The 26,494-nt window shown below is 54.1% G+C and overlaps 2 protein-coding genes across 8 annotated transcripts in view; both read right to left on the bottom strand.

The window, feature by feature from the left end:
* Nucleotides 1-3,724, bottom strand: part of CAPN11 (calpain 11) — a 30,335-nt gene extending 26,611 nt beyond the window's left edge. The window contains exon 1 of the mRNA XM_003833229.5: nt 510-3,724. Within this exon, the coding sequence (XP_003833277.2) occupies nt 510-606 (97 nt within the window). The 5' untranslated portion in view covers nt 607-3,724. The remainder of the gene's footprint in view (nt 1-509) is intronic.
* A 136-nt stretch (nt 3,725-3,860) lies between these two features.
* The window catches only part of TMEM63B (transmembrane protein 63B), a 28,664-nt gene continuing 6,030 nt past the window's right edge, over nt 3,861-26,494 (bottom strand). For 4 of the 7 annotated variants that reach the window (XM_055113643.2, XM_063605289.1, XM_008958732.4 and 1 more), the window contains exons 2-24: nt 24,681-24,863; nt 24,331-24,410; nt 24,069-24,107; nt 22,997-23,087; nt 20,908-20,945; nt 19,779-19,921; nt 19,629-19,680; nt 19,028-19,136; nt 18,286-18,356; nt 12,495-12,575; nt 11,923-12,046; nt 11,016-11,149; nt 10,744-10,881; nt 10,449-10,602; nt 9,425-9,531; nt 9,080-9,166; nt 8,761-8,826; nt 7,382-7,544; nt 6,693-6,798; nt 5,547-5,714; nt 5,202-5,317; nt 4,945-5,025; nt 3,861-4,698 (exon numbers count right to left, since the gene is read on the bottom strand). In XM_055113643.2, coding sequence (XP_054969618.1) covers nt 4,507-4,698; nt 4,945-5,025; nt 5,202-5,317; nt 5,547-5,714; nt 6,693-6,798; nt 7,382-7,544; nt 8,761-8,826; nt 9,080-9,166; nt 9,425-9,531; nt 10,449-10,602; nt 10,744-10,881; nt 11,016-11,149; nt 11,923-12,046; nt 12,495-12,575; nt 18,286-18,356; nt 19,028-19,136; nt 19,629-19,680; nt 19,779-19,921; nt 20,908-20,945; nt 22,997-23,087; nt 24,069-24,107; nt 24,331-24,410; nt 24,681-24,863 — 2,523 coding nt within the window. In that variant the 3' untranslated portion in view covers nt 3,861-4,506. Of the gene's footprint in view, nt 4,699-4,944; nt 5,026-5,201; nt 5,318-5,546; nt 5,715-6,692; nt 6,799-7,381; nt 7,545-8,760; nt 8,827-9,079; nt 9,167-9,424; nt 9,532-10,448; nt 10,603-10,743; nt 10,882-11,015; nt 11,150-11,922; nt 12,047-12,494; nt 12,576-18,285; nt 18,357-19,027; nt 19,137-19,628; nt 19,681-19,778; nt 19,922-20,907; nt 20,946-22,996; nt 23,088-24,068; nt 24,108-24,330; nt 24,411-24,680; nt 25,005-26,494 lie in introns of all 7 variants that reach the window. The other 3 variants (XM_055113645.2, XM_055113646.2, XM_063605288.1) reach the window with 2 other exon arrangements.

Below are 26,494 nucleotides of genomic sequence, written 5' to 3'. Positions count from 1 at the left end.
GCCCAGCCCTCCCCTTCCCCCCAGCCCACTCTCCCCCGTCTCCTGGAGTCTGGTCCCAGGCTTGCCTCAGGTAGTCCTGCCCCTGCCACCCTGAGGAGCTCATCTTCCTGGGCTGAGGGACCTGCTTTTCCAGGCTTAGGAGAGGTTCTCTCTGTTCCCTAAAGTTCTCTTCTCTACGTGGGCTTTTTCACACAAACCCTTTTCCCCAGCAGCCATGACAGTGGGATGGCCGGCCCCTCTCCTCTCCCCAACTCCAACTGTCAGTGGAGAGGAGAAAGAGTTCCTGCCCGGCCTACCACCCAGTCTGACCACCAGTGGCCTATCCTTCCCCAAACAGTCTGAGAATGAGGCCCAGGTCCTGTCCTTAGGGAGCATCCAGTCTGATGGAAGAGTCACTGTCTGTACCCTCAAGGGGAACCCAGTCTGATGCGGGACACAGCTCCTCCCCTGGGGGGAGGCTCTAGCCTGCAGGAGGTACAGGAGTGGGGCAAGGCCCCATGAGTGCCTACCTGGGGAGTACAGCATGCTGGTGGCTAGCTCGGTGCTTGACAGTTGAAGGTTCTGGTGGGAGGGGGAGAAGAGACCCTCCCCCCAGAACGCTCTCATTGCAGTGGGATTCCTAGGTCAGCAGCCCGTTTAACAGCTGCCTTCCCTTTTCTCCTTCTCAGTAACCCAGCCCCTTACCCAGCTGAGGGCTACCCGCTTTAGGGACAGATGACCCAGCACCCCTGCCTTGCACAGCCTCCACCAGCCTGGCTGTCCTCACTGTATCACGGTCATCCCATCAGGGTAGGTCCCAGTCCCTTTTTTTCAGCCCAAGGTTTCCGGGAAGGGGTTGTCCCTGACACACCAACCTGACCTTTACATCCAGAAAGCCTTCTCATTCCCAAAACCCCCTTTCTCACTGACCTGGCATTTTTCCTGTGTTGCTGTCTTCACATGGCACCCTCCTCTGTGTCTCTTCTTCTTATAAGGACACCAGTCATATGGGGCTAGGGTCCCATGCATTTCAGTATGACCTCATCTTAATTGAACGAATTACATCTGCAACCACCCTGTTTCCAAATGAGGTCACATTCTGAAGTACTGGGGGCCAGTACTTCAACATGCCTTTTTGGGGGACACGATTCCACCTGCAACACTCTCCTTGCCTGGCCCCAGTCTGGCATGGTTAGGCCACTGGTCTGACCACATGTCCTGCCTCTGCACTGGAAAGTGGGAATGCTTTGAGCTAAGAACTCTGCTCCAGAGTGCAGTCTTCTCTGGAGTGTATGATGGCTGAGGACAGGGACTGTCAAGGTCATCCCAGTGCCCCTCAGCCCTGCCTGGTGCTAATCAGGCACAGAACAGGTGTGAGAGCACCCAATGGGATCAGAGAACCTTGTTCCAAGCTCTGATACAGGAGCTGACCTTGGGCGAGCCCTCCCCCTTTCTCCTTTCTGGGACTCAATCTCCTCATCTACGAGAATATTAATTATGGTTTGTTATTATGTGCCAAACACTGGGCTAAGAACTTCCTACTTATTTAATCCTTAAAACAGCCAGAGGCCATGACATTGCTATTCCCATTTTATAGATGAGGAAAGTGAGGTCTAGAGGTATGATGCAACTTGCCCAGGGTCACACAGCTGTTAAGCGGTCGAGCCAGGATTTAAACTAATAACTTCAGATTTTTTTTTTTTTTTTTTTTTTTTGAGATGGAGTCTCGCTCTTTTGCCCAGGCTGGAGTGAAGTGGTGCAATCTCGGCTCACTGCAACCTCTGCCCCCCGGGTTCAAGCGATTCTCCTGCCTCAGCCTCTCAAGTAGCCGGGATCACAGGTGCCCACCACCATGCCCAGCTAATTTTTGTATTTTTAGTAGAGATGGGGTTTCGCCATGTTGGGCAGGCTGGTCTCGAACTCCTGACCTCAGGTGATCACTCGCTTCGGCCTCCCAAAGCGCTAGGATTATAGGCATAAGCCACTGTGCCCGGCCATAACTTTAGCTCTTATCCGTATCTTCTGCTGCCCCCAGCTGTGAAAGGAGGAAGTGGTCTTTGGGGATCCTGTGGTCTCCCCTGCCCACTCCTGATTCCACTATTGCACCTCTTGGATGCCTCTAATGTGATCTGCCTGGACATGAACTCTGTGACGAGGTGCCAGGGGTAGGGTGCAGGCGGGCACGGGTGTTCCTCTCTATTACAGCCTCCCACCCTGGGGAAGGGCTGTCCTCAAGACTCTTGCTCAGTGTGCTGCTTGGGCATTATCTGGAGTTTCACATTTGGAAATGCTGGAACCTGGTTTTGAACTTCAGGCCCTGCAGGAAAGGGAAGGCATGCTGGGCAGATGAGGAATGAGAGGGTCTCGGCTAACCAGAGGTGGGGGCTGAGGTCTGTCCAGGCCATGCTTTGCAGACAAGGGGGCTTGCCAGGCAAATGGCGGTGGTGTGCCTGCCCATCCATACAGAAAACAGGCTTCGGGAGCACCGGGAAGCCTTCACACAACCAAGGTGCTCCTTTCAAAGCCATGCCAATATTTGTCCAACCACCAGCAGGCACTCCCTTGGCCCCAAGACTTTGGGGACTCTACCTGGGAGCTCATGTTTCACAACTGCAGATCTGACATACATAGGCAGGCTGAGGCCAGGACCAAGGCCTCAACTTTCACCTCCACTGTCACTGGCCCATCCTCCACCCACAGCCCGCCCATAAACACTGACCCTCCAAGCTGTGTTTGCCGCAGCTCCCTGCAGCCTGGGGCTGGACCTTGGGCGCTCTTTGCTCCTGCTCCTTGCTGGCGCCTGGGCAATCTTTATCAGGGTTGCTGTGTTTGCTGTTCCTGCTGTTGGTGGTTCCTGTTGACTTCTGTGGAACCTGGTTCTCCTTCTCCTCTGAGGTCTCTTTTCTTCCCTCTAAGAGTTCCTTTTTCTTCCTTTTCTTCAGGGTTGCAAAGTGATTTAGTGACAGAATAAGGACTGGAATGCAGGCCTCCTACAGTACATGCAGTACCTGCTGTGTGTACATGTGTGTGGGTGTGCACCACATGGCTCTGTGGGCCTTTGCAGGGTGAGCTACAGCAGTCACAGGACCTTTTTTCGAGAAGGTGATTTTTTTTTGTTTTTTTTTTTGAGACAGGGTCTTGCCCTGTCGCCCAGGCTGGAGTGCAGTGGCATGATCTCAGCTCACTGCAGCCTCCACCTCCCAGGTTCAAGTGATTCTCATGCCTCAGCCTCCCAAGTAGCTGGGATTACAGGGGTGCACCACCATGCCCAGCTAATTTCTGTATTTTTTGTAGAGATGGGGTTTCATCATGTTGGCCAGGCTGGTCTCGAACTCCTGAACTCAAGTGATCCACCCACCTTGGCCTCCCAAAGTACTGGGATTACAGGCGTGAGCCACCGTGCCTGGCGAGAAGGTGAATTTGAGCTGGGTCTTGGAGAATGGGTAAGATTTGACTGGAGGGTGGGAGGGGGCTTCTCACTGAGGAGATCAGGCCCTCCTGGGGAAGGGACAGATGGGCTGGCGCCAGGCTTACTTTGAGGTGCTCAGAAGGGCCTTCGTCCTGGCCCAGCATGGACCCTGTGGCTTTGCACGACCTTTTCTCCCTGAATCTCTGTCCCATGTGTGTTGCTCAGGGACTCAGGGGAATGATCAGAGTGGGCGAGGCTGGTATGGTGGCCACCTGGGCACAGGGGCCCTTCCTGCCTCTGAGATATCCCTTAAGTCTCTCCCCAGCCCCACTCTCTCCTCTCAGTGACACAGAAATGAGACTCTGAACAAGTCCCTTGCCCAGCGTCATGCAGGGACCTCAAACAGGCCCTCCAGATAGGAGGGTGGGGACCTGGCCCAGGTGCCCAGGGCAGCACAAGTCAGACACCTGCCTCAGAGCTTTTCTTTGTTTTTATTTTAAAGGAAAAAAACAAACAAACAAAAACAAAAAAACAAACCAAAAAAAACAGTGCAAAAACCCATTTTCCAGTGTCAGCCTTGCCCACCCCCACCCCCAGGCCACCCCAGCTCTGAGCCTGACTCTTCCTCCCACTCAGCACCCCCTCCCCTCTCATGCATCCCCTAGGGGCTGGAGGCTCCACTTCCCTGGAGGGCCAGATCCCAGGAGGAACTGTGGGGTGGAAAAAACGGAGGCGGGGGAACAGCCCCAGATCCACCTGCCCCCCAGGTCTCCAGCCACCGGCACCAGGTGCACCAGGTACTCCTCTTGGCTCTCATTAACCCTTTCCTGGTCATGCTACTAGCTGGGGAGGGGTGGGGGGTACTGATCTGGGGGAACTCCCTCTGCACCCCTCTTTGCCCCGGGGCCGGCTCGGGGCTCTCCTCACTGAGGTTGGGGGGCTCCATCCCTCCCTCCATCATGGGGGAGAGCAGTGAAATCCCCAAGTTTAAATACCTTAATGAAAGCAGGGGCTGGGGAGGAAGGGGCTTTAGATCTAATAAATTATTAGCGTTTTAGTGTCCGTGGGAGTGGGGGTGGGGTGGGGCAGGATATGGCCTCCAGGGCCCCTCCCTCCCCTTACTGGTGAATCTCATTCTCTATGAGGCTGTCCTCGCAAGACTGGAAGTCTGTGTCCGTGAGGGCGTCGGGTGGCATCAGCAACTCCTCATCTTGGGATGAGGATGATGGGGGCTCATCCCCTGAGCTCCCAGGAGCCCCATCCCCATCCCCGTCCACCTCTGAGTCCTGCAGCACCTGAGCGATGTATTTCTGAAGGAGGAGAGGAAATGGGGGCAAGGTGAACAGCTGCCCCTCATGGATTGTGGGAACACCAGGGCATGTAGGACAGCAGAGTGGGCAGGGCCCTGGGGGGCGGGGGCAGCCCTCCAGGGAGACCAGCTCTCTTCCCGCCCCCATGGGGTCTGGCACAGGTTCCCCTTTCTGCAGGACTAAGGGAACACTGGGCTTTGAGGCTGAGTCTGTCAGAGGCCCCTCCCAACCCTTGAGGGCACTCACCGCAGATTTGGGGACAGCAGCAGCAGTGGGGGGCCGTCCATTGCTTCTGGGGTCCACAGTATCTGTCTCTGTGTGCTCAATCTTGAGGGGCCCAGAATGAGTCAGGAAGTGGGGGCATGTCCTCAGCCCTGATCATGACCCCACGCCCGCTTGGCCCTGTTGGCGCTGCCCTCAGCCCTCGCCAGCCCTGTGGCCCTCTGCATTCCTCCCCTTGAGCTCCTGCCCGCAGCCATCCGCCTGCCACCCTTGCCCCACACCTTGTAGTTGTGGGCACTGAGGTATTTGAAGTGTCCAAAGCAGACGTGGCAGAGACAGATGACGATGGTGATGACCAGGACCACAAATGTGAACATAGACGTGGGAGCTAGGAACCCTGGTGTTGGGGGGCAAAGAATGGGGTTGCTATCTCCTGTGGGCCTCCCCACCCCAGCTTCTGATACCCTCTGAATGCAGTCCTCACTCTCCTAGGTGCTACAGACTGGCCCCAGCCTCTCCCAGGCCCCTTGCCTGCCACCCCCAGCCATGTGGCTTCTCCTGTGGCCTGCTCTGGCTGGAATCCACTCTGCTCGCCACCCCCCGTTCCCTGGGTAGGGATCCCTCACCCGTGCGCATGGTGGAAAAGAAGAGCAGCCAGAAGAGGCAGAGGATGGGCGCGGCCACCACCTGGTTCACAGCCCCTGAGTGGATCTTCTTGTCCAGCTTGGCCGGCAGGTAGGCGTAGTAGAGATTGTACCTGTCTACCAGGTGCTTCAGCAGCATGTACATGAGCCCTAAGGGAAGCCACATGGGCCCTGACCTCGGAACCAGTGCTGCCGAACCTTTTGTGTGTCTGTCACAGGTTGTTCTGGTCCTGAGAGTGCTGAAGGGTTGGCCCCCTCCTCCTGCCCAGGCCCCAGGACGGGATAGTGCCCCATGCCCCAGCATGATCACAGAACTTCAGCTTCCTCCGCTACAACCCCTCATTCTGCACTCCTCATCAGGAATTCTACTATTGGAAATCTAGTCATTTGAATCAACAAGCATCTTCTTAAAACCCATATCATTTTTCTCTAACCCTGTCCCTAAACAGATACGTATAAATTAAGGGACAAGTTCTATTTCCCCAGAGGCTGAGGGATAGGGAGTTTCTAATGAGGACAAGGAAGTTAGTTTGGGAACTTGGAGCCTTCAATAACCAGGGAGGGTTGGTTAAGGAGTTAGGATGTTATTAGGGAGGAAAGTAGAGGCTACCAGTGGGGGTGATGGTTAAAGAGAAACTTTGCTAAACTTCAAAAAGGAAGAGAGACCTGGCCAAGTCACATAGCTCAGATACAGCAGACTATCTCCATGAGTGGCAAGGACCCACCCTACCCTGGAATCCAAGTCTTTCCTGAGTTTACAGGGTGGTGTAAAAGTGTGCACATGGATGCCTGTGTGGGAGTGTGTGTGTGAACATGTCAGCACGTATGTGATCTGTGTCCAAGCACATCCCGCTGAGGGAAGGCACAGGTGTGGGTTAAGTATGGCCATGTTGGTGTGACTTTGCCCTGGGGCCCACATGCCAGCTAGGTCTGGCCTGAGCTGATGGCTCTCCCCCTCCTCCCCACAGGCCAGGCCCCAGACTGAGCCAGGGACCGGGCGGGAGCCCCGAGGGGCCGGTCTCCCAGCCGGGCCCTGTCCACTCGGGGTGGCCTGCATTCCTAGAGTGGAGAGGGTGAAGTCCTGGGTCCCCCCGAGCAGGGCCCAGGTCCCGGCGCGGCGGTGCCTACCGAAGGGCACGATGATGGGGCAGGTGATACTGTAGGTCATGACCACCGTGAAGACGCACATCATCCAGGCGTAGGCTGCGCCAAACTGGAACTCGTAGGCCTGATGCTGGGGGGGAGACGGGCAGGAGGATGGCTCAGGGAGGCAGGGACTGACCAGAGGGGCAGGGAAGGAGGGAGGGGGAAGGGAGCCAGGACCTCTGGGGCCGGAAAAGAAGCCATGGGGAACAGGACCTAATGTCTAGGGTAGGGTAGGGCAGAGCAGATGGAGAGAGGGGCTATGGCCGAGAGGAGGGCCAGGGCGGTTGCAGTGATGGGGCACGAGAGGGGCCTTCAAGGGTCGGGGCCTGGCAGGTAGGGGGCAAGAGTTGGGTGGACTTGAGAGTGGGATGCCCAGAGCCCTCTTATTAAGACAGAGGGACCCTAGCGCTAGGGACCCAGATCTCCCCAACTCCCATCATAGAATGCTACTGTCAGAACTGGCAGGGGCCTTCAGGGTTACCTATGTCCACCCATGGCAGAATACGAAGGCCCCAGATATGGGAAGGGGATGGCCCGGATCCACCGTGAGTCAACTGTACTCCCCAAGTCTCAGCCCTCCTGTGCCCCTCAACCCTAGCGCGATGGCTGCTGTTTCTTGTTGGGCCACCAGGGGGCGCTGTGCGGGCCGCTGCTGCCCCAGGCAGCCGTACCCGCTTCACGTTGCGCCTCTCGGCGGCCGAGCGCGCCAGGCAGAGCCGGATCATGTACATGAGCAGGCCTGGGATGCGCAGCAGGTCCATGGCGTTGCCGATAAAGGCTGAGGCAATGACGTAGTTCACGAAGAAGGCGCCGTTGTCGGGCAGGAACACACACCTGCGGGCACCAGGTGCTCCAGCACTGCACCCTTGGGGTGACCCGGTGGCCGCCCGCCCACTGCCAGAACTACAGCACCCAACACCTCCACCACCAACATGCTTCTTCCATGTGGACACCTCCAGCTTAGCGCCCCAAGCACCTGTGCCCTGTTGCCCCCAGAGACATACAGAGTGGCAACAGACAGCTCCAAGAACTTGTGCCCCATAAAGACCCATGGAGAGAGTGCTCAAGACCATCTAAGGCTGCTAGAATGTTCAGGGGAGAACTGTCCAGGACCCCCAAAGACAACCCAGTGAGACCCTCAAAGAACCCAAAGGCTGACAGCCCCAGGAACACCCAGAAGATTCCCCCACTTAGACCATAACTCGAGTTACCCCCAGAGTGTGACATGAGCCTCAGATACCTCCACAAACAAGCTTTGAGACCCTCCCCCCGACATCTCTGGGGGAGCCCAGGAACCTTTATCAGTGCCTGAGATGCCCCAAGTGTGACTCAAAGATCACCACAGATGGCCTAGAGCAAAACCCCTAGAGTTTGTGCCCACAGCCATGGTGCATGACCTTCAATATATCCTCACATGATTCCCAGAGAAGATGCCCATACAGAACTCCACAGTTACATCTCTGAATAAAAGCCTGAAATTTTAGAGATGTTCCCAGAACTTGTACCGCTAAACATCCCAAAGTGTGAGTCCTTTAGCCTCCCCACCCACAGACACCCCCAGAGTTACAAGGTCAAGAGCCTCCTACACATACCCAAAAATATGGGCTCTAGAGACCTTCAGGGATACCCCTAGTAGCCTCCAAGACACTCCCTAAGTATCACCAAGACCTCCCTAGAGATGGTTCCCCAAACCTCCCAAGTGGAACTCCAGAGACGCCCACAGTTAGTCCCAGAATATGGGCACAAGACACCCCCATAGAATCTACCAGAATGTGGAGCCCCAAGCCCCAAATATACCTTGAGGGTGATCTTAGCATCCAAACAGGTTACCAGAGAGTGAACACCAACACAGACCCCAGGGACTTCTACCATGTATACACACCCAAGACACCTTGTGGGTGCCTTTGGGGTAACCCCGCCAGATCCTCTCTCTTCTGCCCCCTCCAGGAGTTGGAAGCTTTGTTGCACCCTCCCATGGGGCTGGCAATGTCTCTCAAGCATACCCACCTCTGCTGTCTGGTCTCTTTCCCTAGGGGCCCCAGTCACTCACTCAAACCGAATAGCTGCCTCAGCCAAGAATTTCTTATCAAAGAGCCAGCGGAAGAAGAGGTCCAGGCTGGAGGGAAGCAGAGGAGAGATGGGGTGGGAGCTGGAGTGGTGCAGAACACCAGGGGAGGGGAAGTCCCTCTTCTGTGAGCCACTGGGGAGACTCCCAGACATGGGGTGGGTAGCTCAGGAGGTCTGGGGGTGGCCAGGCTTCCCATCTTGGGCCCCTTGCTTTGTAGGGGAGGTAGGGAGGCTGAACTGCTCTCCTCTCCCTATCCTGCAGTCCCCCTACCCTGGCTCCTGCCCCATCCTCCTCAACTCACCTGCTCAGTCCCAGCGAGGGTAGGAGCAGCACCATGAAGATGAGGAAAGTGTAGCACTTGTGCATGGTGGTCCTGTTCTCCCCAGAGCTGGAGGGAGGGGAGCAGGGAACGGTACAGGTCAAGTGAGCCCAGGCCCCAGACTTGCTCCCCCAACAAGGACAATGTCCAAGGAGTGTCCCCTGGGAAGGGTGGGCCTCCCAAGGTGAGGGTGCTGGGCACTACCCCTTCCCTACCAGCTGTGGGACTGCCCAGGGCCAGGAGCCTGAAGGGCAAAGTGCTGCCCAGTGAGGATGGGTCATTGAGGGCAGGCCACAGCGAGGTGTGGTGTGAGTGGAGGCACCTTACCGTGTCCAGTGGGCTTCAAAGAAGGCTGAGTAGTAGACGATGGTGGGAAGCAGGGCTGAGAAGCACCACAGCAGCAGGGTGGGGAAGAACTGGGTGATGATGGGGTTCTGCAGCAGGGCACAGGGGGGCGTCAGGCAGGGCAGTCTAGGGGGCCCAGGTGGCTTTGCTTATGTGCCTCCTCCCCAGCTGGGCCCTGGGCCTCACAACTCTCAGGGCTCCCATGTTGGAAGTCCAGAACATCCGGAGGGCTGGGGTGAGGGTGGGGGCCAGGGCCATATGTATAACCCCAGGGTGGATAATACTGATAGTCAGCATTTGCTGAACACCTACTATGTTCTAAGCACTGCTGATGTACTTTCCATGTCTTAATCCTCACAATAATGCTGTTACCCCATTTGACAGATGAGTAAACTGAGGCAAAAAAAAGATTCAATAGCTTCCCTAGCTAGCAAGCCATGAGGTAGGGATTTGAATCCATGCAGTCTGGGTCTTATCTATTATGGTATTATCACTCCAAGTGATTTGCAAACTGTCCTTCTTCAAACTCTGAGGTTCCAAAGAGGTATGCTCTATGCGTGGGAGGAGAGGTGAGGGGAGGCCAGGCAGACATGCATGCCACCCTACTGTCATCGGAGCAGCCCTGCTTTTCCACACTGGGTTTCACACCGATAAAGAGATCAGAATCCAAGTCCAAAGCCACTGATCTAGTCGAACCTTTCCATTTTTTCAGTTAGAAAGACTGAGGGGTGAGGGAAGGGGACTTCTCTGAGATCAGGACTAAATGCAGGCTCTCTCTCTTCCCTGGGTGTTTCTCCAGGTGTTGCACACCTGAGGGTGGCCTCTCTGAGGGGGAAGGTGGCAGGGAGCCCAAGGGAAGTGCACACAGGGGTTTTTGGGAGCTGGTTGGTGGCATGGGGTTGGAACAAGCAGAACGGGCTGGGCTGGGCAAGTGGAAGAGGGATCAGGGCCTGGTATCTGTGTGTTGTGACCCAGCGTGGAAAGTGACAGGGGCATGGGGCCTCACGTTGAGGTACTCCACAGGCTTGGTGACGTTGAACTTGTCCATGGTGGTGATGATGATGGCTGGAGTGGTGAGGAAGAAGAGGAGGATGAAGAGGACGACATTGATGACCAGGCAGCGCAGCCACCAGATGAAGCCTCGGATGGAGAGGTGCTCCCTGGCAAGGTGGGGAACCAGTCAGTCCAGGAACCAAGGGCAGGATTGGCCCCCAGTGACACCAAGACACTCCCTCTCCTCCGCCTACCTACTGAGCCCATCCCAGGCCCTGGAAAGCCTGCCCTGACACCTGTTTGCTCACCAGTAGATGTTCTGGGGGTCAGGGGCATAGGACACGGTCCAGTTGGAGATGTGCAGGGACTCGCTGCAGGATGAGGGGCGTGGCTCCCCACGGCAGGTACAGCCCTGGCATTTACACACGTTGAAGTCCTTCAGGATGCTAGAAAGATGGGCACTGGTTACCACAGGCCCACCTGGAGGCCACACTGCTGGCAGAAGGCCATGAGCACAGGGGTCAGGGAGCCCTGGAGGGCTGCTCAGGGCCGAGGGCCGAGGGCTGAGTTGGGGACTCACATGGCGGTGATAGTCTCATTGTGGAAGGTGACAAAGGCCATGCCAAGAGGCTTCTCATTCACCTTCTCCTTCTCCCGCTTGTAGTCTTCCTTCAGCTTCTGCTCCAGCTTTGTGTAGTACTCAATGGCCTCCACCTTTGTGGGAGGGTTAGGGACAGGGCCTCTAGTTGGAAAGCCAGGCTGGGGCCTGCAGCATCCAGCCCACGCTGACTTGGGGCTTCCTACAAGCCAGGCACTGCTCCTCTAAGCATCTTTTTTTGGAAACAGGGTCTCGCTCTGATGCCCAGGCTGGAGTGTAGTGGTGGAATCTCAGCTCACTGGAGCCTCAAGCTCCCAGGCTAAAGTGACCCTCCCACCTCAGCCTCCCAAGTGGCTGGGACTACATGTGTGCAGCACCATGCCTGGCTAATTTTTGTATTTTTTGTAGAGATCAGGTTTTGCCATGTTTCCCAGGCTGGTCTCAAACTCCTGGCTCAAGTGATCCACCCGCTTCAGCCTCACAAAGTGCTGGGATTACAGGCATATGCCACCGCACCCAGCACCTCTAAGCTTTTTTATATGTATTACTCACTTTACCCTCACAACACTCTCATAAGGTGGGTACGTTAACCCCATGAGGAAACTGAGGCACTGAGCAGTAAGCAACTTGCTCAAGTCCCCAGAGTCAGTGGGTACAGCACAACATTGTCCTTTTGGCTGACATTTTCTAATTTGAGGTTTGAAAACCTGGTCACTGTAGGGACATTAGACAAACCCAACAGTGGGAACTGAGGCTTCAAGGATTCCAGGGACAGGTGGGGACTCACTGAGGGCAGGGCCCCAGCCTTGCCTGCCCAGGACCTGTCCAACTTCTCCCGACTCAACAGCCAGCCCGCTTCTCCCAACTCAACAGCCAGCCCGCGTCATACCTGCTCACAGCCTCGCACCACACAGCAGCAGAGGTGGCCACAGGGCTTGGGGTTGATCATGGTGGGCACGTTCTCCTTGCTCTGGAGGTTTGTGAAGTACAGCTTTCCCCGCTCGGCCTTCTTCCTGTGGGACCCAGATGCCTGTTCACCTACATCTGGGGCTGGGGCTGGCTCAGCTTGGGGGTCATCTAGCTCACTCCCCAAGGACAGGAGCTGTCTTGTTCTTGTTTAGGATACATGCTTCAGATGTGGCCACATCCCAAGGTCTCCCCACCCATCCCTAGAGGGCCAGAAGTTCTTCCTGCAGGCTGACCTAAATTTCTCATATGTAGCCAAAGAAGGGCATGTCCTCAGATGCAGTGGGGACCATGGGCCCCCCTTCCCCTCACAACAAACTCTAACCTCCAGGCCTTGCTCTTTCCAGAGCTGAATTAACAGGCACTCCAACGAGTTGAATTAAAATCAAATGCCCTAGGAAAAAATCTAGAAGGGGAGCCTGTGTGGTAGCCAAGATGTCCTCCACAATGGCAGGGGGCCCTTGGTGTCACCCTCCTCTGCCCCCAGTCCCTTACCTCTCTGCATCGAGGAACATTAGGCGAGCCACGTTGTAACACGGGCGGGCTTCGAGAACTGTGCAGTTGGGGTAGGCTTCCCTGAAACACAGTCCATGTATCATCTTGTGCAGGGACCCCACCCACCTGCCCCTGACTTTCATCCATGACCCCATCACCTTCAAGAAACACATCTCTGGCCGGATGTGGTGGCTCACGTCTGTAATCCCAGCACTTTGGGGGGCCGAGGCGGGAGGATCACCTGAGGTCAGGAGTTCGAAAACAGCCTGGCCAACATGGTGAAACCCTGTCTCTACTAAAAATACAAAAATTAGCTGGGCGTGGTGGCACATGCCTGTAGTCCCAGCTACTCAGGAGGCTGAGGCAGAAGAATTGCTCGAACCCGGGAGGTGGAGGTTGCAGTGAGCCAAGATCGTGCCACTGCACTCCAGACTGGGCGACAGAGCGAGACTCCATCTCAAAAAAAAAGACAAAAAAACCCACATCTCCAATTCAAGCTGCCTTTTTCTTAGTCTACAAAACTGAGAGTTCCCCAAGAATAAAGCTTTGGAGTTCCTCCTCATGCTTATCTGAGTGGGGAAGTGGGAGCAGAAGGCCTGAGCACTGTGCGACTGCAGGCTGGGCTAACAAACCAGGATGTGTAGGGACATACTGCATGCAGGTAGGGAAGCCAGGGCTATGGTCTGATTCCTGTCCAGGGCTGTGACCTTTAGGTTGAAAGAAACTGCATCTAGTCATAGGCTATATACTTCCTTAATCCTATTCCCAGAAGACCTGGTCACAGCCCAACACTTAGCCTTGACCACAGACTGACCTCGACCAACCCATAACCAAGTCTACAAAATGATCTCTAACTTTGGCCCAAGACAGACAAGAGATTGATCCTGACCCCTGACCAGGGTGAGACTGACCTGTAACCCTGGCCAAAGACTGACCCTTAAGCCCACCCTGGCCAAATACTGACCCCAGACCTGTTACCCAGACCCAAGACTGACCTCCTAACCCTGACCCCAGATTCATCCTTACCTTGACTTAAGACTGACCAGAGAGAAACTGGCACTGACTCACTAGTACCTGGTACCGGGCAGGGCTTGAAGAATGCTTGCTGAGTGAAGGAATAGTTCATTTTTTTGTTTGTTTGTTTGTTTCAAATATTCTGAGATGGGGTCTTGTTGTATTGCCCAGGCTGGTCTTGAACTCCTGGGTTCAAGTGATCATCCTGCCTCAGCTTCCCAAAGTGTGGGCATTACACTAGTGAGCCACCATGGCTGGCGGGAATAGTTTCTTTTTGTTTTTTGTTTTGGTTTTGTTTTGTTTTTGAGACGGAGTCTCACTCTGTCACCTGGGCTAGAATGCAGTGGTGTGATCTGGGCTCACTACAACCTTCGCTTCCCAGGTTCAAGTGATTCTCGCTTCAGCCTTCTGAGTAGCTGGGATTACAGGTGTGTGCCACCACACCCGGCTAATTTTTTTTTTTTTTTTTTTTTTTTTTGTATTTTTAGTAGAGATAGGGTTTCAACATGTTGGCCAGGCTGGTCTCGAACTCCTGACCTCAGGTGATTGGCCTGCCCTGGCCTCCCAAAGTGCTGGGATTATAGGCATGAGCCACCATACCTAGCCTAATAGATTTTTTTTTTTTTTTTTTTGAGGCGGAGTCTTGCTCTGTCGCCCAGGCTGGAGTGCAGTGGTGCAATCTCAGCTCACTGTAACCTCCACCTCTTGGGTTCAAGTGATTCCCCTGTCTCAGCCTCTCCAGTAGCTGGGATTATAGGCACATGCCACCACGCCTGGCTAATTTTTATGTTTTTAGTAGAGATGGGGTTTCACCATCTTGGCCAGGCTGGTCCTGAACTCCTGACCTTGTGATTCACCCACCTCGGCTCCCCAAAGTGCTGGGATTACAGGTGTGAGCCACCGCACCTGGCCAGTAGTTCGTTTTTAAATCTGATCACGCACTGTTCCTTGATCCTAATCCTTAATCTAGACTGAGTCCCCATCTTTTTATATTTTATTAAAATATTTAGGTTGAACACAGTGGCTCATGCCTGTAATCCCAAAACTTTGAGAGGCTGAGACAGGAGGATTGCTTGAGGCCAGGAGTTCATGACCAGCCTGGGCAACATAGTGAGACCCCATCTCTAAAAAAAGAAAAAAAAATTAGCCAGGTGTGGTGGTGAGTGCCTGTAGTTCCAGCTACTCGGGAGTCTGAGGCAGGAGGATCGATTCAGCCCAGGAGGTCAAGGCTGCAGTGAGCTATGACCACACACCTGTATTGCAGCACTCCAGCCAGGGAGACAGAGTGAGACTCTGTCTCAAAAAAAATTGTTTTTTTTTAAAATGAAAGACCACCAAGTATTGAATGCATGAGTTACTGTTCTAAAGTATTAAGATAGTCCTCATAAACCCATGAGAATTTAGAAACTTAAATCTGGGATAGGGTCCTTGAAATGTACTTCCCAGGAGGCTAGAGACCTTTCCTCTGATATTGTTCCTCAAACCATTTGAGGTTTCCCCTTTGGAAGGGTGAGCTCTCATTCTCACTAAACTCATCTCTAATCCTCTAAATCCAACCACACAGGCCCGTTGATTTGCATGCAAGATATTTCCTAATTGTGCTGAGACAGTCTTCCAATCCAGACAGACTGCAGACTTGGACCACAAGCCCTGCCTAATCCTGACAATGAGCTCAAGGGCTGTCTCTTAGTCCTCACCATATACCCAGCCCTGTCCCAACAGCTTGTATATAGCAGGTGTTCAATACACATGTGGTAAATGAGCGGATCAATGAAATGGCTACTCCATAATGCTCATCCCAGTGATCCAAAAAACTCCAATTAGGACTAGAGTCTCCCTTACCCCTGCTTATAGGCTGACCTCTCCTAAACAAAACTATAGACCAACCCCTGAAACACAACTAGGATCTTCAGCTTCCCAAGGGCACTGATCAGGTCTGATTATACTCTGTCTCCCAGGCATGAAGCACATAGTAGGTATACAATAAATGTGGGCTGAATGAATAGACAGTTGACTAGTAGGGTTCACTCAGATCTCTGTTCAAATGCCACCCTGTCAGAGTCCCTCCCTGTCTATCCCATCAGAAATAGCAACCCTTCCCAACCCCTCTTACCCTGCCTGCTTCCCTGCTGTGGTTTTCTTAGCACCTACCCCTTCTTGACACAGTCTCTATTACTAGTTCATCTGGTCCCTGTCCACCCCTCCCCACTAAAATGAAAGCAAATGAGGGCAGGTCTTCTGTTGTTTACTGCTATACCCCCAGCTCCTCCCCAAGCAGGCACATAGCAGGTGCTCACTAGATATTTGTATCAAAAAACAAAAACAAAAACAAACACCAGATTTCAATACAAGCTGACAACTGATTCCAGCTGGATGGTAATATTAAGATGTCACCTAATTCATTGTTACAAAAGATGGTATGAGAAAAAAAAAAGATGTCACTAATTCTGAGTACACACTGTCCTTAATCCTGACCCAGAGTGCCCTTTAATGCTGATGACAGCTTGAACCTCAGATAGGACCCCAAATAGTTCTCTCATACTGACAAGAATGATCTAATTTTGACTGCTGTTTTATAGCCTGTATAAGGGCTGGGCTTGTTTCTAATTTATTTGTGCCTGGCACATAGAAGGTTGTCAATAATTGCATGTAGTATGAAAGAGTATCCATCTACTAATGCTGATCACACACCAGTCCTTAATCTTCTAACACAGGCTCTGGAATCTGACCCTGACCAGATAGATGTTCACTCTCAATCCTGCCCAAACACTATCTCTGATTGGATCACACACTGGCCTGACCCAGGACAATGAGTGAACTCTTCTAGCCAACTGACAGGTCTGGACCTCAGATTAAACCTTGATTCTTTACTTTCTTTCTTTTTTGAGACAGGGTCTTGCCCTATTACCCAGGCTGGAGTACAGTGGCGCAATCAGTTCACCACAGCATTAGCCTCTTGGGCTCAAGCCATCCTCCCACCTCAGTCACCTGAGTAGTTGGGACTATTGGTGCATGCTACCATGTCTGGCTAATTTTTATATTTTTTGTAGAGATGGAGTTTCGACATGTTGTCCAGGCTGGTCTTGAACTCCCGGGCTCAAGCAATCTTCTCAAGGGGATTACAGGCATGAGCCACCACACCTGGCCTAAACCCTGATTCTGATGGTAGACTGAGCCCAAATCTCAACCTCAGTCTGGGCCATGATCCAGACCACCAACGTCCTTTATCATGACCACTGGCCAGCTCCTGATTCTGACCACAGACTGACCTCAGAGCAATCTCTGATCAGACCCTGGACTAGCTCCTAAAGCCGATTGCCATACTATGAACCCCCTGAGAACTCAATGATTTTTTTTTCTTTTTTTGAGACAGAGTCTCGCTCTGCCGCCCAGGCTGAAGTGCAGTGGCATGATCTCGGCTCACTGCAACCTCTGCCTCCTGGGTTCAAGCGATTCTTCTGCCTCAGCCTCCTGAGTAGCTGAGACTACTGGTACGCGCCACCATGCCTGGCTAATTTTTGTAGTTTCAGTAGAGATGAGGTTTCACCAGTAGAGATGGGCTTTCACCATATTGGCCAGGCTGGTCTCAAACTCCCGGCCCTCAGTGATTTTTTTTTTTTTTTTTTTTTTTAAGACATGGGGTCTGACTATATTGACCAGGCTGGTCTTGAACTCCTGGCCTCAAGTAATTCTCCCATCTTGGGCCTCCCAAAGTGTTGGGATTACAGGTGTGAGCCACCGTGCCTGGCCTCTTCTATTTTTTATTTTTTGAAACATTTGAAACAGGGTCTTGCTCTGTCACCCAGGCTGGAGTGCAGTGGTGCACAGGGCTCACTGCAGCCTCGACCTCCTGGGTTCAAGCGATCCTCCCACCTCAGCCTCCCAAGTAGCTGGGACTACAGGCGCACGCCACCACACCTGGCTAAGTTTGTATTTTTTGGTAGAGATGGGGTCTTGCTATGTTGCCCAGGCTGGTCTTCAACTCCTGGGCTCAAGTGATCTGCCCACTTTGGCCTCCCAAAGTGCTGGGATTACAGCCATGAGCCACCATGCCTGGCCTCATTCATTTTTTACAGTCCCAAAGCCCACCACAGTAACTTATGACTAACAGCACTTGAGAAGTTTGCTGAGTGAACAGATGCCTGTGTGAGAGTAGCCCTAATCCTGTGGTATAGAGACTGTCCCTACACACCCCCATGGAGGGGCCCTTCACTGATTCCCCACCCTATGAGCTGCGCCCCAAGGTGCATCCCTAGCCATGGGGTGACCAGGTAAGTTCCCTAGTTTTTCTCTAGTTTCTGGCCATCAGTCTGCTCTACCCACCCCAAAACATAATTCTAGAGCTGAAAAAGCCTCAGAGAATACACAGTTCAAGTTCTCCTGGACTCCTTGGAATCCACTGGAAACCAAGGAGCTTCTCCCTGTCATGGCTGCACACAAACTCCAGAATGCTGCTTTTAATTTTGAAGAAGATATGTACTCCAATGGACCTGGGTCAACAACCTATGACCCAGTCTGAGCCAGGAGGAGGTTTGGGGGTAGGGGGTTTGAATGACTCACTCTTCAGGTTTTTGTCTTATTTTTCCTGTTCTTAAAGGGGCCTATCACCCGACCCAAGTGCTAAACCACCCTGGAATTGGACATTTCTTCCTGGATCTAATCTCTATCCCACCCACGGCAGAGCTCCAGGCTAGGGTATAAGGATGTTCTTAGAGTTCAAAGGCAGAGAAGGCTCTGCAGCAGGGCTTGAGGGTAGGGGGAAGCGTGGCTTACTCACTCAAAATGCTTCTTGATCTTTTCTGACTCTGCATATTTGGAGATTCCATTGATGAAGAGGGTCCGCTTCACCTGGGTGACAGGGGAGTGGGTTTGCCTTCTGAGGCTTGACCCCAGTGGAGCCAGGGGATGTGAGGGGTGGGGGGCACTAGAGAAAGAGGCTTTGTTTTGAGTGGGTAGAGAAGTAGGTGAGCAGAGGGGAGCAGATGGGGTGGGAGGAGGCCTTAGTTATGGATAAGCCAGGTCCCAGAGAAAGCAGGGAAGTGTTTCTAACAGAAATCAGGCAGTGAGCCTAACAAAAGAGCTACGCCGTCCCATGCTCTTGAGGGGTTATAGAGGCAGAAGGGGGTACTACTTTCAGCTCCTTAGACCCTGAGGACCCAGCACAGTGGCTGGCATGGAGTAGGTGTCTGGTTCTGGCTTGATGAGTGCATGTAGAAGGGGAAGGAATATTACTATCCTAGGATCAGCCACTGCTATTTCCCCAAGTGCTGAGCACAGCACAGCTGTTTCTGTGCATTCCCCACAACCTTGGGGGAGGTACTGTTGTTATTCCATTTTACAGATGAGAAAATCATGGCTTGGGAGGTTATGTAACTTCAGGATGGGAGCTCCTGAGCTGCTGTGCCAGCATTCAAACCTAGCTGACACCTCTTGGGGCTGAGACAAAAGAGGCCTGCAGGGAAGGGAAGGGAAGGGAAGAGGCTGGGGATGGGGCAGGACCTGGGCTCTGCTCCACGCACCAGATCATCCTCCTTGTAGCGCATCTTGGAGGTGTGTCTACGCATGCTGTAGACGGTGAGCAGCAGATACAGGAAGGCGAAGGAGGTGTGCAGCCATAGCAGGTTGTTCCTGGGAGAAGCAGAGAGGATACATGGGAGCCACTGGGGCTAGGACACACTCAGAGGAGACACCTTAGCCTGTCAGTGTTAAACCCTTGATACAGACAGGGCCCTCTACTGCCACCAGCCTTCTGGCACTGACTCCTCACAAGGCAGGCCCACATCCCACATCCCCTAGACACCAAGATTCTTCGATTCCAATGAAAATATCCCTGATAGGTCACCTTTCTACGCCCTACCCACTGGTTACAGTGTCCCCAACTGCCCCAGCTGGCCCTCCCTGGTTCCTGAGATTTCACCCTCCTCTTCTGTATCCTCTTCATCCTTGGGGGATCCTCAGCAGGCATTTCCCTCTTCTGTCTCCAACCCAAGCCCTCAGGGACCCACAGCCATTCCTGTAGCCTCTGCTCCCATCAACGCAGCTGCCTTTCCTCCCTGTCCCACATCATGGCCCAGACTCTGGTCGTAGACCTTGGCCTGGCCGACCAGCTTCGCATCTTACCCTGATTTCAAGTTGGCAATAGTAGTTCTCCCAAAGCTGTAGGCATTGTTCTCTGCGGGGTGGGAAGAGGGAGAGGATGATGGTGGGGTCAGGGCACATCCCCTCCAGCCCCATCCTCTCTCCACCCTAGCCGTCCTGGCCCTCACTGACCCAGCAGGTCCCCTGAGAAGTTGACAGGCAGCACGATGCCTACGGAGAGGACGCCCACAACCACCAGCAGCCCGATGATGTGCCGCTGAAAGGACAGGTAGTGCACGGCATCGCCCCCACATTTGTCCCGGATCTCATCATCCCTGCAGCCGTACGGGTTGGACAAAGGAATTAGGTTAGGACCAGGGCAAGAAGGGGGCTGCAACTTGCCTGCCCTCACCCACTCCCACCCCAAACCCACCCTAGCTCCAGCTGATCTGGCAGTAGTATAGGGCTGAAATGGGACTTCTTGGTCCCCTATTTTCTGTGAAGGGAGAGGGGCGAAAGGGAGAAGAGAGGGGGAGGGAGAAAAAGGAGAAATGCATGGAGAAGGGGAGGGATGAAGGCAGAGGGCTAGAAGGAAAAAATAGGTAAAAGAAAGAAGAGACTGCAGAGACAGGAAGGGGAAGAAGAAAAATGAGGAATGCAGAGAAAAGGGAAGAAAAAAGAGAAATATCTGAGGAGGGAGGAAGACGAGAGAGGAGGAGGACCAGCAGGAGGAGGAGTGGTGAAAGAGGCAGAAGTGAAGGAAGGACGGGAGGAGGGGCAGCAGCACCTCATGGGTGTGGCTGAGCCTGGCATAGTGAAGCCCGGGTACCCTTGGGGGAGGCCTGGGGGAGTGGGTGGCGGCAGTGCTGACCTGTCCCGGCTTCCTGCCTTTCTCAGCGCTCACTGCCTGCCTGCTGGACTCTGGCTGGATCTCCTGAGTTCTGCCTGCTGGACACAGGCTCTGCCTGCAGCTGGCTGGCTGCTCCCAGCCTACTGCTGCCCCCACCCACTGGCTGCACAGAGGCTGAGGCAGGGGCTCCACCCCCTCCCTCAAGGTGGGACGGGGCAGGGAGAGAAGCGGGGCGGGGGGGGGGGGGAGGTGCCGGCAGGGGGTCACAGAGGAGATTATGGGGTCAAGTGAGTGTTCAGGGTACAGCAGAGGCTCAGGCACCCGAGGCTTGGCCTTTGAGAGCAGGGAGGAGGGTGCTGTGCTGGTGAGGAGTGCTAAGGCCCTGAAAGCTGCTGGCTTCTGAATTTTGTAGGGAGATGCCAGGTTCTGAAGTTTCTCTCTTTCTTTAGAGCTTGAAGATGGTCCACTTACTTTATCCTGAAGATGGCTGTCAGCCAGGAACAGAAACCCTGGGGGAACAGAGGGCTGTCAGCGGGAGTCCCCAGCCCACCAACCCGAACCTCTCTTCTCCCTCAAGTCCCGCCCATTCTCATAATTACCTCCAGGCATAGCTTCCACACCCCTCACTAAAAAAAAAATCCTTATACCCTCAGAACTAGCTTATACCCAAAAAGGGAGAGAGAGAGGGAAGGTCTCAGCCCTCAAAGAAAAAAGACCAACACTAAACAGGGTTATCTGTGAATCCTCACGTCCAGATCTACAGATTTCTGCAAATACCCTGTGGCTGTGTGGGCCAGGGTGGGATGGGTAGGGCTTGGGGTTCTAAGGTTAGCAGGACCTCCAGACCTCCGGCTAATAAGTTTGCAACATGGCTGCCAAAAGCAGAGAAGAGGGCCTTGCTGCCTGAATTCTAGCTATTTATCCTCTAGTCTACCCTAGAAGGACAAAAGCCCAGGGTCACTATGAGCTGCAAGGTATCTCCCCACCTCCGGCCAGGTGCGGTGGCTCACACCTGTAATCCCAGCACTTTCGGAGGCCAAGGCGGGCGGATCACCTGAGGTCAGGAGTTCGAGATCAGCCTGGCCAACATGGTGACAACCCGTCTCTTACTAAAAATACAAAAATTAGCTGGGTGTGGTGGTGCGCGCCTGTAATCCCAGTTACTTGGGAGGCTGAGACTGGAAAATTGCTTGAACCCAGGAGGCGGAGGTTGCAGTGAGCCGAGATCACACCACTGCACCCTAGCCTGGGCGACAGAGCAAGACTCTGTCTCAGGGAAAAATTAAAAAAAAAAAAAAAAAAAAAAGATATCTCTCCCCTCCACCCTCCAGGCATGTAAAGGCAGAGAATGGGGATATTCAGGGGAGGGCTGCGCAGAGGGCACCCTGCCCCAAACTCCATCCAGCAGAAGGTCCAGACATAACACAGGATGGGGTAGAAAGGTGCCTTTCGGCTGTGATTCAGGACCATGCTACCTGTTGCCAACATCACCTGAGTCTGGGGACCATCTGGACACCTCTGGCTAGCAGATGTGACAACTTTGCCACCTACCAGTATGAGTCCAACTCAGGAAGCTGAAGGCCATCTTCTGCTGGGACTGCTGGAAGAGCTGCCACCCCTAGGACTTGCAGCCCAAGAGGGACTGACCAGGGCCACACCATGTCTGAGGATTCGAGTTCTGACTAGGCTCCTTACCCTCATGGAATTAATGATGGAGAGCCAGGCAGGTAACACCTGTGTGTTAGGTCTGATATGAAAGGGGTCTGGAGTCTGTTATGAATTGCCATTCATATGCCTTGTTGAAACGGACCACTGCCACTCAGCTCCAATCCACAAGCAGGTCAACCGGCCCCACACGGCCAGGGGCCACCCACCTGCAACCTCCGAGCAACATGACAGATTCTGTTTTTCTAGGCAGGGCTGGAGGGCTTATTATTTCTTTTTTTGTTTGTTTTGAGATGGAGTCTCGCTCTGTCGCCCAGGTTAGAGTGCAGTGGCGCCATCTCAGCTCACTGCAAGCTCCGCCTCCCGCGTTCACGCCGTTCTCCTGCCTCAGCCTTCCAAGTAGCTGGGACTACAGGCGCCCACCACCACGCCTGGCTAATTTTTTGTATTTTTAGTAGAGACGGGGTTTCACCGTGTTAGCCAGGATGGTCTCATCTACTGACCTTGTGATCCTCCCGCCTCGGCCTCCCAAAGTGCTGGGATTACAGGCGTGAGCCAAGGGCTTATTATTATTTCTAAAACCATGACTACGGAAAAAAGGTGGCCTTAGGATTAATCAGCAGAAGTGGGCACAAAACTCTTTATGGCAAACAAAGTTGGGAATTCATGAATGTTAGGGCTGTGCTAGTTTGGAGACTGTGACATAGAGGACAGCAGCCAGGAGTTCAGGGCCTGGGGGGTCATCCTGTGGCTCCTTGGTTGAATCACTTTCTTTGCTGAGGAGGCGGCCAAACCAGCATCCCTGACTCCACATCACTGAAAGTGAGGGACTTCTCAGCCCATGTGCCCTGGGGGTGGGGTGGGGGACTAAGAAGTTTGGGGGGAGGGCACTCACATTGTCCCTTTGGTCAAAGTCAACGGAGCTGGAGACAGAGGTGAGACGCTCATACCGGTCATGGCTGTCCCCGTGCATAGCTGAAGCCACACTGGGGGTGAGGGAGATGAGAGATCAGAGAGCCTGGTGAGTCTGAGCCCCCCGGAAGCTGGGCTGAGTGCTCCAGAGCTCCAGGGCTACAGAAGGCACAGAAGGCACAGGAAGCGCAGAGGCTGAAGCAGAGAGGAATGACTGCCCTCTACCCTGCTTCCTCAAATATGCCTCTTCCTTTCAGGGGGACTCAGGGTGGGAGCGGAGGTGGGCACTGATGGTGGGCAGTGGGGACTTGAGGGAGGAGGTAATCTTCATCATCTCCCTAAGGAGGCTGAAGCGAGAATGCCAGAGGGCCCTGCAGTTCCAGAGTTGACTGGCAGAGGCCGGGGGCGGGCAACGGAGCCAACATTATGCAAAGAGCAATGAGGAGGTGGAGGAAAGGATGGACCAGGAGAACCTGGAAGGGCTGGGGAGACTGGAAGGTCTCCTGGGTGGGACCCTACCCTCCGCTCCCCTCCCTCTTCCCTGACTCCAACAGCTGTTACAACTCCAACTCCAATCCTATAGACAGAGATGACAAAGTGACAAAAAAGCCCAGACTGGGGGGCTCCTTGGGCAGCCCTCCTCCCAGGCCTCCAGAAGAGGTGGGCAGGGAACCCTGGAATATGAAGAACTAGCTGTTAGCGGACAAGAAGCTGCTGGTGACACCCAATCTTGTCTCTACGTGATTGTGCTGAGGATTTCCTGGAGGACAGCCCCTCCCCTCCAGCCAACAAGGGCTGCATAGGCAGGGGCACACAGGGAGGGACTTCTCCCAGGCAGGGAGCCAGAGGGAGAGATGAAGGGGAGGTGAGGCAGAGACAAGCTGGGGAGCCCCCTGCTCTGCAAAGCACACCGCCTGCGTTAATCCGAAACATGAGCCTGCAGAGGAGAAAACTGCAAAAAGAAACCAGCAACTTGGCAGGAAGAGAAGAGAAGCGTGAGAGAAGAAAAGGGAAAGCTGGTTTAGTGGGAATGAGGGGGCTGGTGCCCCACATACTATTCCTGTTCCACTCGGTCCCTCTCCTGCCGCCGAAGCCTGGGGACAGAGAACAGACAGGGTTAGCAGGGGTGGGGGAGAGTCCCTGGGGACAGGTGAGGAACAGGGGCCCAACTTAGGGCCCTCATGCCCCCATTGGGGCTAGTCCCTTCTCATCCCCCCGGCAAAGGGGAATGAGAGAGGGCTGGCTCCTTCCTATTCCTGAGGAGTGTGGAACAAGATGTGTGTGTGGAGAGCTAGAGGGAGGGTCCCAGACCCTTACCTGTCTGCATCTGTCACCAAGGCCAGCCGCCCATAGTCCCAGGCCACCTTCCGGAGGATAGAGAATAAGAACAGCAGTGCCTGAGGGAAGAGGGGGCAGTTGGCAAGTGCAGAGGCTGTCCACCTGCTGGACTAGGGGGCAGAAGCAGAGGGTCCAAAATCTTGTCTAAGAAGGGGATGACCCTGGCTTGGGTAAATGGTCAAAGGCGAGGCTTGGGCTGGATGATGGGGACTCCTCCTGCTTAAGCCTGGGAAACCAGGGGCAGGTGGGAGAGTGGTTAGAGCTGGAAGTGTTTGCCAGGTGTGTACAGGGCATGGATGCCAAGGTAAGGGGTGGCAGCAGGCACTCACAAGGAAGCACATGAAGTCGAGAGCCAGCACGGTGGGGACGCCCCCAAAGGGCAGGCCCTGCAGGACAGTGCTGCGGATGCGGGCGCTGTAGCAGTAGTCCTTGGGGTTGCTGTTGTTGAGGGCCGTGGTGCCCAGTGTGGCCAGCAGAAAGGGCAGCATGGCTGCTACTGCCGCATGGTCCTCCTGGGCAGAGGGTGGAGCAGTCAGCTGGGCTTGCCCCCATCCCCTTCATGGCCCAGTAGGGTGGGCGTGGGGAGGGGGCAGTGAGGACAGATCACCAGGCTGCCTGGGTGGATGGAAGCTCTGGCCTCTGGAGATAAGGGCCTAGGGAGGGGAGAATTGAGTCACATGGATTTACCTTCACTGGCTCTCTGGCTATGACCCCACCCTGGGTCTGGGGAACTCAGTCTAGATGCCAGGCCTGGACTGGGGAGGCTGGTTTCATTAAGCTGGAAGGTATCTGTGATTTTCTGACATCTATCTAAATCCCTCCCTGCCGCCGCCACCCCCACACTCTCATTCTCTCTGTCTTAGGGCAGGGGGCGGAGCTGAGTCTGGGAAGACAGGGAGGGGTCTTAGGCCTGAGGACTCAAGGGTAAGATGAGGGGTCTCCATGTCAGGGGAGAATGGGTCAGGAGCCAGCTGCCTCATCCTGATCTTTTCTTTCTATGCCTATTAGAAAAAATGGCATGATTTCATTTGGTTAGAGTTTTGAACTCAATATAACTGGCTTAGGTTCGACGATGGGTCAGAGTAGGAAGTCAAGTAAATAGTAGGACTTCTGGGTTTGAGTTACCTGCCTGGCCCTAGCCACTCCTGCTTATTCTCATTTCTCTTCCCCATACCGTTCTCCTCTCTCCAGTTATTTGCACAGGGATCGCCTGACTGTTATGAGCACTACAACTCCCAGAGTGCCATGCTCCTGCCTCTGAAGCAGGGAAGGCTGGGAAAGCTATGCCCTACGGCAAGCTTTTCCACTGGCAAAGGAGGGGAGAGTCGGTGGGGGCCTTTTAGCCTGCCTGGGCAGCCAAGGTGCTGCCTGGTTCCCTGCAACTGGCCGGCTGCATTGATGCTCAGAGTGGATGGGGTGGGCAGGAGGAGAAAAGGGACAGCCAGCCTGAGTGCCTGGGTTCTCAAAGTGCTTGGGGACAGAGCAGAGTGGGGCCCTGGGGAGGATCCCAGGATAGCGGAGAAGTGTGGCCTCAGCAGATGCAGCACTGCCCCACCCATTTTACTGGGGGGTCCCTGGGGGACCCTTCTGCTGACAACACTGAAGCTCTGCCTCGGGGGCGGGCTGTGGAGCGGGGGAGGAGGTCCTCAGGGAAGAAAAAGGAAAACCAAAGAGAACAACAAAACTAGAAACAGTGACTGCAACTTCGGGAGCAGCGTCCCTTAGCCCCCAGGGGGACTCAGAGGGGTTCGCCTGCCTCTTCCTAACACTTCAACCACAGGGCAAGAGGCAGAAGCCCTCAGATGGAGGGGAGGATGGAGTTGTTTATGTGTTTCACTTGGTCCCAGGGAGTCTCTGCAAAGCCTGGATTACGAAGACTAAAGGAGTGTGTGCTGGTGTGTTATGCCTCTCCCTTTTCCAGTCCAAGCTGCCTTTAAAAACACACTAATTTAGTAATTGTATCAGGTACCATTTGTCCAGTGCCCTCAGTTTCAAGAATAATATATTACATGATTTCATTTAATCCTCGACGATCCTGAATTGAGTGTCATTGACATTTTAGGGTGGGGGCACAGGGCCTCAGAGGTTAAGTAACTTTCCCAAGGTCACACTGCTAATAAAATGAGGGACCTAGGACTCAAAC

This window comes from Pan paniscus, chromosome 5 (assembly GCF_029289425.2).
Source record: "Pan paniscus chromosome 5, NHGRI_mPanPan1-v2.0_pri, whole genome shotgun sequence".
Lineage (NCBI taxonomy): Eukaryota > Metazoa > Chordata > Mammalia > Primates > Hominidae > Pan > Pan paniscus.
This window is presented reverse-complemented; position numbering and strand designations above follow the sequence as displayed.